This window comes from Paramisgurnus dabryanus, chromosome 2 (genome assembly GCF_030506205.2).
Source record: "Paramisgurnus dabryanus chromosome 2, PD_genome_1.1, whole genome shotgun sequence".
Taxonomy (NCBI): Eukaryota; Metazoa; Chordata; class Actinopteri; order Cypriniformes; family Cobitidae; genus Paramisgurnus; species Paramisgurnus dabryanus.
In genome coordinates, this window is record NC_133338.1 from 9,244,499 (window position 1) to 9,259,427 (window position 14,929).

The following is a 14,929-nucleotide window of genomic DNA, read 5'->3' on the forward strand; positions in this document are numbered from 1 at the left end:
GAATCGTTCTCGTTCACGCCATCCATTGACTCATATTTCTCGTTCACTGAAATTTCCCTCCCTTCTTGAGGAGCACGGACAAATGATGCGCGGCTTTCTTTCCGCCTTCAAAGAGTGACAAAACTACGAGCCAATGGCAATCGAGTATAAGCTGTGGCCGAGCATATGATTGGCTCAACGTACTGAATGAATACGCCCTTCACTGACCGAGCCGCTGTTTTGAGTCTGAACGAACGAGAGAGAGATAGAGAGATCGCGTTCTTAAACAAACTGAATGACTGGTACAGGTTACAACCTAATGAATGAGAGAGATCGTATAGATAGCGAGTGCAACGTAAACAATCTTGTGAAAGAATCATGTGGTTTTATTTTAATAAAGTTATAGTAACCATGTTTAGGCGGACTATTTACCTTAATACAAATGATAAGCAAGGTAATTACTGTTGAAAAAATTGGTATTTCTGTTTAATATAGTTTTATATGTCTATATAGTTTAATCCACCCTTTCACCAAACTTAAATCAGTCATCTGCGTCTGAACGAAGTCTTGAACGACATGACCGAAATTATATGATTCGTGAACGAGGATCTGATGACTGACTGAACCAGAGGAGGCATGCACGGGAGTCTTTATTTACAACAAATCCAGATTAGATGTACTATGAATGTACGTGTGTCTTAATATATTCGGTAACTTGATAAAATTATGCTTAGTATTTCACAATTTGAGCTTTATTAAAAACTAATGAGTTTTTGCAAAAAGTCATTCATTGTCTTATAACACATAATGACACACATCTTCGCCACCTATTGGCGTATTTTTGTAAAATTAAGAAATGGTCACTGAACGAATCAGTGAACGAGTCTGAACGAATCATTTTGGTGAACGAACTGAAAATGAACGAGTCACCTAAATGAACGAAAATTTCCATCACTACTTTAAATGTCCTTCATGGTAATATACCACTCACCCCGCTACAATATCGGAAACTGAAGAGAAGAAGTAACGAAATCAAAATTGTTGCAGATAAGAAGGTTGGCGTTGGTAGAAAAAGAAGGTTAATCAATCAACAAGGAGGTTTTCTGTTACCGCTTTTAAGTGTTGCAATACCGTTCATAACCAGTTTGATCACCTCTAAATAAGTATCTGCTGATGGAGTATGCTGAGAAAATGTTTTTAGTACCGCAGCACCAGCTGGATAAGTTGAAAACTGCTCCTCCTCGTGAGTCTATTCAACATACCGTGGAAAATGACTTGGACATGACCATAAGAAATATTCTCTACAGATCTGATCTGGACACATATGAAAAAGCTAAGATGTATACAGGTGTTTTGCAGAGATTTTTAAACCTCTCTAGAGAAGCGGACAGGGAGACCAGCACATTAACATTAACTCTTCCACAGCCTGATCACATTGAAAATGAAAACCCTGTTGTGATGGGTCCTGTGAATCCGCCGGATACTTTGTCTAATGTTGCTGATGATATTTTAAAGAATGTCCCACAGAGAAGTGTTAAAAATGTTCGATACATTTTGGATAAATGATCTAAAACTAAGGATATCACATCATGGACTGATTCTGGAGAGTTTGTGTTTAAAGGTAGATTGATTCCTGGATCACACATGCTCGATTTAGTTAAAAGCGTCACAGCCCCTCAAAAGGTCGCTGATGAACGGAGACCTATTGGATGGAACGAGTTTCTGGAGGCATTTGCTATTTTAAATGTACCATTCTCTACTGTACCTAACCACTATGTCAGACATGTAATTAACTCTTTCAAAAACAAGTCTACTTCAGTTATTACAAACTCGTCTAAGAGGAGTAATAAAAGGAAAAAGAGTCATCAGGGTACACCTCCAGAAAAATCTAATTTTTCAGAGGGGCATGTATTTTCACCCCCTGTTCTTGACAGAGGTCAATGGCTAAATTTTTAAAAACACTGAGAATGTTTATTGTTGTTGTTATCTGTAATGTTGAATGTCGTAAATAAAGACCCCAAAAGATGTAATACTTGTCATTGGTTATTTATTAAGAAAATTCAGGCATAAACATTTCACCTGTTTGTACACACTGAATACATTTGAACACATTTTCATTACAGTTAGTTTGTTTTAATCTTTTCACAAAAGTTGATACTTTTTTATCATTTTTAATTAAATCATCACTATACATTTTCACTACATAATCATAGTCAAATCCCTTTGTCATATGGTAAAGAAAAAATACACAATGCTGTCCGCATGTGTCTGATGTAAAATCCTGTACTTGCACAGTCGAATGTTGTATCTCCTTAGAATTGAGTTTTAAAAAGTTTTTGATAATTGATGGAAAACCTTGGTAATCTGGTTTATTGCCAAAACTGTCAAAGAAACATCCTACACCCTCTTCGTTTATGTAGATGGCTAACCAATGTTGACCAGGAAGTCCAGAAGGATGTGTGTTCAATATAACCATTGATGGTAATTTTGTTAAAGGCTCTTTCGGTAGATAATCACACGGTAGTACTCCGAGAAAATGGATGTTGCAGGAAATCCGGTCCATAACTGATGTAAGCTGTACAGTATTCATTTTGAGTATTAATAGTAGTCAACCAGGACCTGCCGACGATTTGATATTTCTATAACACTGTCAAAAGTAGCGTATAAAATTAAATTTACTGTCCGTGGGAGGGGTTGTCTAAAACGGGCTTCCAGTCTAATATTACCACTCTTAATAAGCGAAATGTGCTGCCCGCACTCCTCATCTGGAGTTAGATTGAATGCGTAGAGTGTATAGCCGTGTAGGAATTCTTCTCTATCAATAGATAGTCCCTGATTTTTAAGATGTCTTCCAGAGGCCAGGGCTAACTGATAAAATTCCCTCACTGCAGAACCGCTTCCAAATTCAGGTTGCAATGGCTTTGAAGGAATCTGGACGCCATCGGCATAAATGGATAAAAATTCAAGGTCGTAGTTTTTAAATGCAAAGGGGTTTTTATCATACGCCCCCACAAAAGCATCATTATCAACCATCGCTACTACGATAGATTTTGGTAGAGTTCTTAAGAACAAGTTTTCTTGATTGCAGACACGCGATCCTGCAGGTAGTGAGAAATTCTTCAGACATACTCTATCGATAGGGTATTTGGCAGTGGTTGAAAGCAGTGCTTGTGCATGACCCAATCTCACAGCCGGTGATACTGTCACTTTTTTCACAAATAAAGATGCTGACAGGATGTTTAGCTTGTAGGCCGTAGCGTCGCTTCTCAAACAAAATTCATCTTTTCCTCTGGTCATACGAACTTTAATATCAACCCCATTAAGCATCAGTTTCTCTTGAAAGAAAATGTCACTGTGAAGAGGTGAGAGAAGTTCGACCACATTACTGGCGTTGGTGAAGGCGGCCGTCTTTGTCAACCCTCGGTTTGCCCCCGCAGGATCCGTCACGTCCATATGGCCCGCTGTATCTTTGTAAAACAAAGCAGCGCTGAAGAGTGTTTCAAGAGCATCTTTCCCATAATTGGTAAGACATTCTATTATCCCCCGATAAGGGTATGTACTAGTACTTTGTGATATAAGTCGGTCCCCCAGCAACACATCAACCTGTCCAAAGATCGAACAGCTTGGATAGTTTGAAAGTCCCACAGGAGCACCATCTGCAATATCTGTGCCATCTGGATTTGTGATTTTGAGTCGTAAAAATAACAATGTATTGTTTAGATCCACATAATCCTCCCCCGTTCCGGCAATAAAAAATTCCAGAGGTGAAGAGTCTGAAATTGCTGATAATGGAGGTATTTCTATATATGTATTTTTCTCAATAGCCATCTGAGTCAGCGGTACTGTAAACAGATCCAGCTCTGATTTTAAACATTCTTCTGACATGCTGTGTAGTAAAGCCATGGTCTAAAATATTGTCTTTCTTCTCCTTTTTGATGCCGGACCCTTTCCCGACTCCTTGCGCTTGCGTTTTACAACTGAAGTTTTTTTCAGATGTCGTTTTCTTTTCTTCTGTGTCTGGCCACTCCTCCGGGCACCTGGGGGTCTAGACACTCTTTTGCGTGCCATTACCATCAGTCCTGAACCTTCTTGACTATTATTGTTATTGTTAAAAGACTGAGACATTGTATGGCTAACAACATCACTTATTATGTTCTTTGCAGCTGATTTAAGATGTGGTTTAGCTATGTTAAATCCACGTCTTAGTAATGGTATAGCCATTCTAAAGAGTCCACGAAAAAGGCCTCCCAACCCCGCACCATACATAACCCCTCCCCCTGCATAGCCAGGAAGGCCATTGCCTGCCTGATTCTGATAATAGGCTACGTAACGCATGGGGTCAGTATTATGATTGCTGTAATATGCCATTTTCCCCCCTTCCAAAACCCTTAAAAAAGACGTTGTTTCACAGGCCTAAAATGTAGTTTAGCACACACACCTTACCGTAACTAAAACTTATGTCTTGATTTTGATCGTCTTTCACTTGTATACTTATCTCAGTGATAGAAGATTTATTCACCGGTACGTAATGTGGTCTGTCGTATCTATTATTAATAATCTTGTTGTTCTCACCGTCTATATGGACACACCTTAGTAGTGGTACATGATAATCACCAACTGATTGATATTCTATTATATCTGTGTATATATACATAGTGTAGAAACCTCCATTTATGTCTGCTTGATGGGGCGCATACGTCACAGATGTGTGTCCGATACCATGACTATCATGAGTTGGAGGGATTGTCTCTATTGCAATCCCCGGTTTTAACCCTAAAATTATTGCCAACTTTCCGAAAAACTTTAGTGATGTCTTTGGGGGTCCTTTTAGAAACACCTTGTTTTTAACGTGGTCAAATCCAAAACTCAGACCCGGTGGTAGATTTGCATTGATCTCCCTGATCAAGAAAACAATGTCGTCATAATATCCAGATTTTATTCTGTAAAGTACGTTCGATGTCTTTTGATCACCGTTGATGAAGATCTCAATCTCTTTGCCTGCAGCAGGGTGATCAGTGATATGTTTTATACCATTGTCGAGAATAAAGATAGCATCTTCCTCATTAAATGTATACCATGACGTAGGATATTCAAATTCGATCAAACCCACCTCCCATTCTCCTTTCAGATTCATAGTTCTTGCTAAGCTGGTTGTATAATTAGATATTTCCCGGAAAGGTTGCTAACGAAGCATTGCAGGGCAATGTAACATAAAAGCCACCCTCAGCCATGGTAGGTTTTTGCACAAATGTATGCCATGTATGCTGGTCCTTTATTTTATTGAAGGCTGAACATCAACCAACTCTTTTTCATCGATCCATGATGCAAATTTCGCAGGCCATCCGAGCCATTGTACCAGCAATAATGTTTTGTTTCCTTTCTTCTTCTTGTCTAATATTTTTTCAACTTTAAACGCTTTGTTTTCACTTACAAGTATCTTTTGTAACTCTTCCTCGTAAAAAACGCCTTCGATGACATCCCCATCATAATCACACAATCTGTAAACAGGTTGCTCTCTTGGTATACATGATGATATAGTGAAAAACTCCTGCGTATAGTTTTCCTCATACCCTTTTGCAAAAGGACCTCTAACTTTAGAAATTCTAACTACGTCACCAACTTTGTATCTAAATATGGGGTTTACACTGTGAGATTGGCTATCACCGTAAAGATTATGTAACACCTCGGATTTGTTTTCTTTGTTTACATCAATAGGCCTCATCTTGATGCTTCTATGATAGCTGACATTGTATCCACGTGTTATGTCTTGAAGTATATCGATATAGCGTTTTGAGTTTGTAGCCGTTAAATATCGCCACATCCTTCCTCGCAGAGTCCTGTTAAACCTCTCAATTACACTTGATTTTAATTCACTGGATGTTGCAAAATGCGGAAATGTTTGTTAAAAAACTCCTTCCCCTTATCTGTTTGTATTTTCTCTGGTACACGTCCCTCTTCCAGTATTGATTCAAAGGCTTTAGCAACCTCTACTGCGGACTTGTTTTTTAACACACGTGTCCAAGCATATTTACTAAACAGATCTATACATGTCAACAGAAAATGATTGTTGTCATTTTCCTTAGCATATGTAGACATATCAACTAGATCAGCCTGGAACTGCATATCGATGCCATAGACAAATACCCGATTTCTTCTGTATTTTAAAGGCGCAGTTTTATGTAGTGTGTAAGCATCTTCGCCGGAGAGCCATTCTGATACCTCATCATTGGTTAAGCGAACACCCGTTTCTTTCAAAACAGCATCTTTTAAACGTTGTTTACTACCTAAAGAACCGGGGTTTGAAGGCGTGTAATAAATCCTTTTCATTACTTCTTCAGACATATTGTAACACCAGTCTCCACAGATGAATAACACAGAGGGTCAAAGTGATACAAGTTTTTATTGTGAAATATTTTACATCATAAGTCATCAATATAGTGTAGAAACTTTATACACATCACAATATTTTTGTCAATAAGGTAATCAACCAGTGTTTCAATAATTTCACAAACATACCCCTGATCATTACTAGACATTGTAAATACACATAAATCAGACACATAGGTACACATGCATAATATGTCTGTAATTCTGATACAGGTACCACCTTCAGTCATCAAGTCTAAAAAATTTTTAATAGTTACAGAAATTGATTCACCCTTGTTAATGCATAAACGCATCAGTGCAGACCAATCATTAGAAATATTTCTTACAACAGACATTTGGTTCTCGAGATTTGTAAGGCGTTTAGCATCCACAACACATCTGTTAACAGGTACAGTTACATCAGAGTTTTCATTAACAATTTTATAAAGCAAGCTGGTCATTTCACATCTAATACGATGTTTAAGTAGGCACTTCACCAATCCAGTCACAAAGCATGTATTCCCCATGGTTTTTGTTAGACTCAGTCAATATGAATGATACCCTTCCAGCTGTCCACAGCGTCACGGACAATCCTTTCGTTGTCAGGGCCTCCAAGTTTTTCTCTGATCTCAGAAAGTTTTTCCACAATAAAAATTTCCTCACGCAGTTCGTGCAAGATGCTGTCAACTGACCCCTGAACCCTCAGAGGATGAATCCTTAATCCACAACGGCTCAATGCTTGAGAAATGATATGTTTGAGTTCAGGCTTGAACAGAGCACGTGACAGTTCCTCAAAGTAAAAGTCAAAGAAATAGGCATTAGGCTCAAAAATACAGCTGTGCCTAAGTTGACTAGGATGATTAACCTCACAACCGCTACAGATCTCTTTCAGCTTTTTGTCAACAAGATGCTGCAAAAGTGCCACGACGATTGTTTTAATGATCTTGAAGCCGTCAGTCCGGATACATCCGTCTGTGGAGTCGACCCCCGCAAAGTGTGCTGCTCCAGCTACTGAACCAGTACAACCATAAGGAGTCGTAAGGAAGGTCAGGTTGTGATATCCCAGATCCATACAAAATTTATCCAGCCAAGAGTTGTCAGAAATAGGCATTGTGATCTCCATTGGGGATGGCTCATCATCAGGCTTTGCAGTATCCGTCTCAAGGCTGGGGTTGTAGGGCACTGGAACCTCATCAGGCATTGCCGGAGCAGTCCCAAGGATATTGTTGTAGCATGCTGGAACAACATCAGGCATTGTCGGGGCCGTCTCAAGAGGGTTGCTGCCGGTGTAGGGTGTTGCATTTTCATCAGGCATCGCCGGGGCCGGCTTGAGGGCACTGGTCCAGCTGTAGGTTCTTTCATCTTCATCAAGTCCTGGTACGGGGAGCGCAAAGGTACTGGTGTAGCATGGGGAAGCCATAGTTTCTTGAAGCCTGTTAAGCAAGTGTGTTGAATGATCCAAACTGGAGCCATTTTTAATGTCTGTAATAGGTAGGTGGGGTTAGGAGGCCGGTCCTCGAGGCGGAGACACACCTCTCGGGGTGGAACAACTTCACTTTAACGGAAGTGTAGTGATCATAAAGTTGACACCATCTAAACAATTTGTCAATGCATGAAAAAATTTTGTCAAACATTCGCACATCTTTCCATTGAAACAGATATACCAAGTCATAGTACTTGTGATGCTCAGACTCTGGAATAGGCCAGGTATATTCCATGATCTTTGTCTTGTCGTTGCAGCGAAAAATATAAACAAAGTCATCTGGCAGCTTTCTACAATGGTCTCCAACCACCCGGTATCTTGTTTGAGGAACCTCACTGTCCCACTCTGCGATGTACAAAGGGGCGTCGCCACAGTTGTTCAAATCGTTCCAAACATAATTATAAAATATGAACCAGTCTTTAGCAGGGAACATCAGACAAGGATCATCAGTAGTGATTCCATCTCCAAGATCGCCCGCAAAGAGCCTGACGCACCGCGACTCCTTGTCAAACAGATATCTCCCCACGCGCCTATCAGACATTGTGAAATCATATCTCACAAATTTCTCATTTTCATGGAGAAACTTTGTCAAACTAACGCTCTGTTTTTTCTTAGGAGCAAAAGTAATCCTTTCTTCCATTTCCACAGTACCTCTTGCCGGAGAAGTACACAACACTTGTCTCGCCCTTTTAGGAGTCTTTGGAGCAGCCATTGCAACACTAGAACTACACTGTCTTCTTGTTTAAAATACAAACTACCAGACCCTATTTAAACACTCACGTATGAGAGGGGAGGCGTGAAACAACAGAGACTATAGGACACCTGGATAAACATCATTTCCTGAACAACTTCCTGAGTATAAACATCAATTGCCGCCATAAAATTTTATTACAGGAAGCAAACAACTCATAAGGTGACAAATTTCACACCTAGGTGTTAGGTCGTAAATCAAAGTCATAAATCAAATTTTTGACACATGGTGCATCATATTTTCTTCTAACATCAATTAATAATAAAAATAATAAGAATATTACAAATTGTCATCCAATTATTAATGTGTCTTTAATCCCACTCTTTAAACTGCCAAATAAAACAATTTTGTTTCTTTTCACTTCCCCGGATTCTCTTCTTTGCCGTCTTTCGTGTGTCAATGGCGTAAAATGAGGGCGTGGGGGAGGCGGAGACTTGAATTTATATGGGCTTGTTATTCTAATGACGCTCGTTTTCGGCCGCTGCATTTATGAAGGGCAGATATTGCGTACACCTGAATATCAACGGTACGCACAGTTTCATAAATCAGGCGGTGAGAGGAGTGTAAGCATAATCTTACGCCAACATATATGACAGCATGAATTCACTTATAAATTTAAAAGGGAATTATCTTAATCAACTATTTCTAATCTCATCATGGATAATGTTCTTGGTGTTTATGTTATATTAGTATATTAACCCAAACTAGTTTAAATGAATGTTTAGTATTACTTACTTAATCCAAATCATATCTAGTCCTTGTTTGGTATCTATGTAATCCATTTTTGATTTCCTGAATGATAATATTCTTTATGTTAAGGAAACTCTTCTTCATAATAATATTATGAAACTCTTTAACATTTCCACCTTAACATCAAATCCAATTCTATGCAAAACAGCATGTTGGAAGACAAAGACAGTTAACTTTCCCTCTGAAAGTGTGACCTCTGATTGGGTCAGACACATCTTAAAGGTGTGACCTCTTCACAGCTTAAAAACCCCTACATAAGAACACACCCCGAGTTCTGCTGAGTTCTTATGGAGTTGCGAGATGTAGTTGAGTGGGGAGTTGTTATCTGAGTTCTTATCGGAGTTGTGTGTGTGGAGCACACACACATCTCTTAAGTTTTTCTTTCTGGATACATTTGAGTCCTTTCAGGACTCTCATCAGAATGAGGATGCGAAACTAGACTTTCCAGCGTACCTCTAAGTTTGTGCCAGGCCAACGCCTTGGCTTTTCATTTACTAAGGATCATCTGCATCAAGCTGGTTTTTCTCTCATCAATCCATTCAGCCAAGATCAACTGAAGCTTCACCAAAATACATCAGGACACTTTCTTTTAATGGGCAAGACATGCAAGTATCATACTTAGTCTTATTCACTGATGCAACACGCATCATTATTCCCTTTTTAACTAAGGTGCATTCGCATTAAGTAACTGATGGTTTGTTTTAGGCTTTGATCTGCTGAATTACAAATACTGCCATAACTTCATGCTTTATCCTTTACCTTCTTCCAATGCTGAACTGTATGTATGTGGGTGTGTTTGTATGTTTAGAGTAGTATGTGTTTAGTTAGTCAATAAAGTCTGATTTGTATCACACATGATGTTGTTTGTAGTTCATGCTCAAAACCTGGAGTCACTAATCATTAAAGGTATCGCTACCTGCTCTTAAAGCTGTTGGATCAATTTTAGGATATTCATCTCCTTAGCCAAGAGACCTACATCCCAATATAGTCTTTAGTGTCATACTAAACATTCGCTGAAACGAGTGTTGGCCAGACACCCACGACCTTTATTTGATCCACATACTTATAATTGATTAAAATCCATTGTAAGTACTTTACATTTGAGCTTATGTTTGTTTCCCTTAATTGGGATGGTGGATAGTTTTTTTTAAATATTAATAATTCATATTATTAATTATTAATTATCATTAAAATACTGTAGCGATTTTAAAGGAAGGGCTTAATGTCGACGCCGTTTAGCAGTAATTTTTCCTGAAAGAAAATGTCGCTGTGAATAGGCACTAGCAGCTCTTCCGGCTGGCTGCCGTGCGTGAAGGACGATCTCTTTAGCAGGCCCCTGTTTTGTCCTACGGGGTCGTGGACGTCCGTGTGACCCGCGGTGTCCTTGTAAAACAAACCGGGCGTGAAAAGAGATTCCAGAGCATCTTTACTGTAGTTCATGAGACACTCTATGATGCATCTGTAAGGGTACGTGCTTGAGCTCTGAGAGATCAATCGGTTGCCGAGGCTTATATCCAGTTGGGAGAACACGGTCGCCCCCGTGTGATTTATTAGCCCGACAGGGGCGGGGTCCGCGATGTTGGCGCCGTTAGGTCTTGTGATTTTAAGCCAGAGAAAGTGTTGTTTAGGTCCAGATAATCTTCGCCCGTGCCGGCGATAAAAAACTCCAAGGCGGAACCTCTAAATAAGCATTCTTCTCAAGAGACGTCTGCGGAACTGTAAATATATCCAGCTCCGACTTGATACATTCTCCAGACATGTCGTGCAGTAACGGCATGTTAGAATATGGTCTTTAGGGATCTCTTCACCGTCGCGCTTCGTTTAGCAGGCTTCTTGCGCTTTCTTTGCAGTACTGAGCGTTTCTTCCGACCGCTATTTGTTTTCTTTATCGAATGACCACGCCTCCTCGCTCCCGGGGGTTTATACAGTCGCTTGCGTGCCATAACCATCAGGCCGGACCTGTCTTGAGGTTTATCGGTATGAAAGCTCAATAGAGCATTTGAGACGACGTCCGAAACTATGTGTTTAGCGGCCGTTTTCAGGTGAGGTTTTGCGATGCGGAATCCTTTTTTTAGCAGCGGAACCGCCATTCTAAACAAACCTCTGAAAAGACCTCCTAGATCGGCCCCATACATGACGGCTCCTCCAGCTTATCCAGGTAGTCCAGACCCGGCCTGGTCCCGGTAATAGGCGACGTAATCGTCCGCATTCATCGCACGATGATTGTAATAGCTAATTTTCAAAGTACAGATTGTTTAGCCAGTTTAAAGTGCAATTTTACGACAACTTTTCCGTGAGAAAATGGTATTTCGCGATTTTGGTCGTCCTTTAATTTGATTGTGATGTCCGTGATGAGCGACTTGTTGATCGACACGTAATGAGGTTTGTCGTACCTGATACTGACCGATTCTTTGTCTTTATCCGTAATATGTACGCTCAAAAGGGGTACGAGAGTCTCCCACGGTCTGGTATTCAATAATGTCGGTGTAAACATAGATTGTGTAAAAGCCGGGCTGGATATCAGTTTGATGAGGTGCATACATCACAACATCTCTTTCAAAATCAGCTTTTTCATGGTAGTTTTCTCATCCTAAAAAGGAACATTCGGTATCAAACCTAAAATATGGGCTAGCTTTCCGTAGAAGGTCAATGAAACGTTGGCTGACAGAAAAACTTTGTTATATGATCGAGAGCCAGTAACCCTGATGAAGTTAGCACACGTTGATCGCTTTAATCACGGTCTGAACATTACCGTAGTCCCAGTAAATTATGTGGAACAACCAGTCTCAATAGATGGTCAACTTTAGGGTTTCTGTCGGGATTTTGGGTTGCATCTATCTTATGGCCGGGGTACACGTTTAGCAAGAAAGCTCCGTCTTCCTGGTTAAAGCTGTACCAGCTTCTAGGGTATTCAATCTCGCACAGTCCAACCGTCCATCGTCCTTTCAAGTCGATAGGCGTCGCTAGTTTTGTTCTGTAGCTAAATATTTGATTGTCGGGGTAAACTGACAAAGAAGCGTTGCACGGTAGTGTGACGTAGAATTGTCGTCGTCCATGGTAGCTTTTGGTTCAAATGACTTGTTTTTAAGACGGTTGCAAGTCCACCAGGGCTTTTTTGTCTACGTAGCTATTAAATTTAGCGGGCCAACCTAACCATTTGACTAAAACGAGCGTATTTCGGCCTTGTTTTTTCTCCCCTAAAATCTTTTCTACCTTAAACGACTTGTCTTTGCTCACAATGATTTTTTGTAGCTCTTCTTCGTAAAAAACACCGATGATTTCTCCATCATAATTGGAAAGTCTGTAGACCGGAGGCTGTCTCGGCACACACGCGGCCACTGTGAAAAATTCTTCTGTGTAGTTCTGCTCGTAACCTTTGGCGAAAGTGCCTCTGACTTTAGAAATTCTCACAACATCGCCTACTTTAAATTTAAACGATCGTGTCTCGTTCTTCATACCGACGTACAGGCTTTAAAACACCAGGGGTTCGTTTTCCTTATTGACATCGACCGGTCGCATTTTAATACTCCTGTGATAACCGGTGTTGTATTCTTGCGTAATGTCTTGTAAAACATCAATGTATCGACGTGAATTAGTGGCCGTTAAACATCCTGCTTTTCAATGTCCTGTTAAATCTCTCTACAACGCTTGCTTTTAAATCGGTGGCGGAAGCGAAATGGTAAATGCTGTGCTTTTTCATCAAATCTTGAAAATGCTTGTTAAAAAATTCCATGCCCTGGTCCGTCTGCAATTTCTGCGGGACACACCCCTCGTTGAGTATAGATTAAAAGGCTCTAGTAACCTCCAGCCCGCTCTTATTCTTTAGCACCCGCGTCCACGCGTATTTACTAAACACATCTATATAAATCAGTAAAAATTTTATATTATCATTCTCTGCGGAATAAGCGGACATGTTGACGATATCCGCCTGGAACTGTGTATCCACGCCGTAAACGATGACTATTCCGCTTGTATTTTATAGGAGCGGTTCTATGTAATGTGTAGGCGTCCTCTCCTGACAGCCACTCTGAAACCTGTTGATCGGTAAGTCGAACACCCGTGTCCTTTAAAACGGCGTCTTTTTAAAAGTTTTTTACCTCCTAATGATCCGGGGTTAGACGGCGTGTAATATGCTTTCTTCATGAGCTCTGCCATGTTAGCTTATTCCCCGCTCGCAAAGAATGGATGACAAAAGTTTTATGCTTCAGACTTTATTTAAATTATTACATAGGCGTTTAAAATGGTTACATGAGTATATAAAAGGGGTTACATATGACAGATGCTAAAATAAATTATTACATAACTATATAAAAGGGGTTACATAATGATGATGAAGAGGATTACAAATCGAATGATTACATGTAGGATAGATAGTAACATTGATATGACTTTATAGTATATCCAGCCAGTCGAGAAAATGTACGCAAGACATCATGTTTCGGTCGAGCATGTAGTCGACCAGAGTGTCTACAATTTTGCCAATCTCGTGTTTCTCATCTTTTGAAATCAGGGTCCGGCAGATCTCAGATACATATGTACACATAGTCATGATTTCTGTTATACCCATCTCATCTCTACATTTACACACAACGTCCAAAACTTTTGAGGCTAGCACAGACAGTCTTTAATGCAGAAGTTACTCATATTGTCCCATGAATTTGACAGTCCTCTCACAACAGCCATTTTTTCCTTGAAATTTGAAAGAACAACGCTTTCCGTGGTCGGATCATTTTTCATCTCTATTGCCTTATGCATCAAGTCCATCAGTTGCCTTTTGTAATACCCTTTAAACATAGAGGGTATGATGATTCGTGGTCTGCAGAAGTTCTCCATCTTTTGATGGCTACTCTTTAACGGCGTTCGTTTTCCAGAAATCAAGATGTCAAAAATTAGGGTGTCTGTGTCGTCACCCTGCAGGTTTTCTGAGATTTCTTCTAGTTTCGAGATGATGTTCGGTTCGTCTTTTAACTCGTGGAGAATAGCTCCTGCGGCTCCTTGAATAGCTTGAGGATCAGCCTTTAGCCCGCTGCGCTGTAGAGCGTAATTGACGATGGGATGTAGGATGGGTTGAAACAGCTTGTCTGCAAACTCTCCAAAGTGTAGGTCAAAAAAGTATGAGGGCGGTTCATACAGACAGGAATGTCGACGTTGACTAGGGTGGTTTATCTCGCACCCCAGACACTCTTGCTTGATCTTGTTGTTGACAAGGTGGTTTAGCAGCACTCCGATCACTCCTTTAATGATTTTTAATCCAACGTGTGTAAAGCACCCATCTGTGCTATCAAGTGCGTTATCGGTAGCATTAGCGAACAGTTCTTTTAGGCGTCTTAGCCCCTCCTCCGATGGGCGTCTGAATTCTGAGTTCGTCGTCGTCATCGGGTAAGTGTTGGTTGGCTTATCATTGGTTTATCGTCGTAAGAGTCATCATCGATGTAGAGAGAAGGCTCGGGCGTGTTATCTGAATCACTGTGTTGAGACCTTGCTGGTGAAGACGGTCCCACCTACTGCTTTATAGCGGTCTTGAACGAATGGGCGTAGTTAATGGGCGGAGACGGTCTGAGAGAGAATTGGCCTTCTCGGGGTGAAACAACTGTACTTTA

General features: G+C 40.4%; 1 protein-coding gene across 1 annotated transcript; it reads right to left on the reverse strand.

Moving 5' to 3' along the window:
* Positions 1-2,577: 2,577 nt before the first annotated feature.
* LOC135783410 (uncharacterized protein F54H12.2-like) lies at positions 2,578-3,882 on the reverse strand. The gene has a single exon (XM_065294087.1). The coding sequence runs from the start codon at positions 3,880-3,882 to the stop codon at positions 2,578-2,580; it is 1,305 nt and encodes a 434-aa protein (XP_065150159.1).
* Positions 3,883-14,929: the final 11,047 nt, after the last annotated feature.

Coding starts and splice junctions, on each gene's coding strand:
- LOC135783410 (XM_065294087.1), bottom strand. CDS start 3,882: ATGGCTTTACTACACAGCATGTCAGAAGAATGTTTAAAATCAGAGCTG.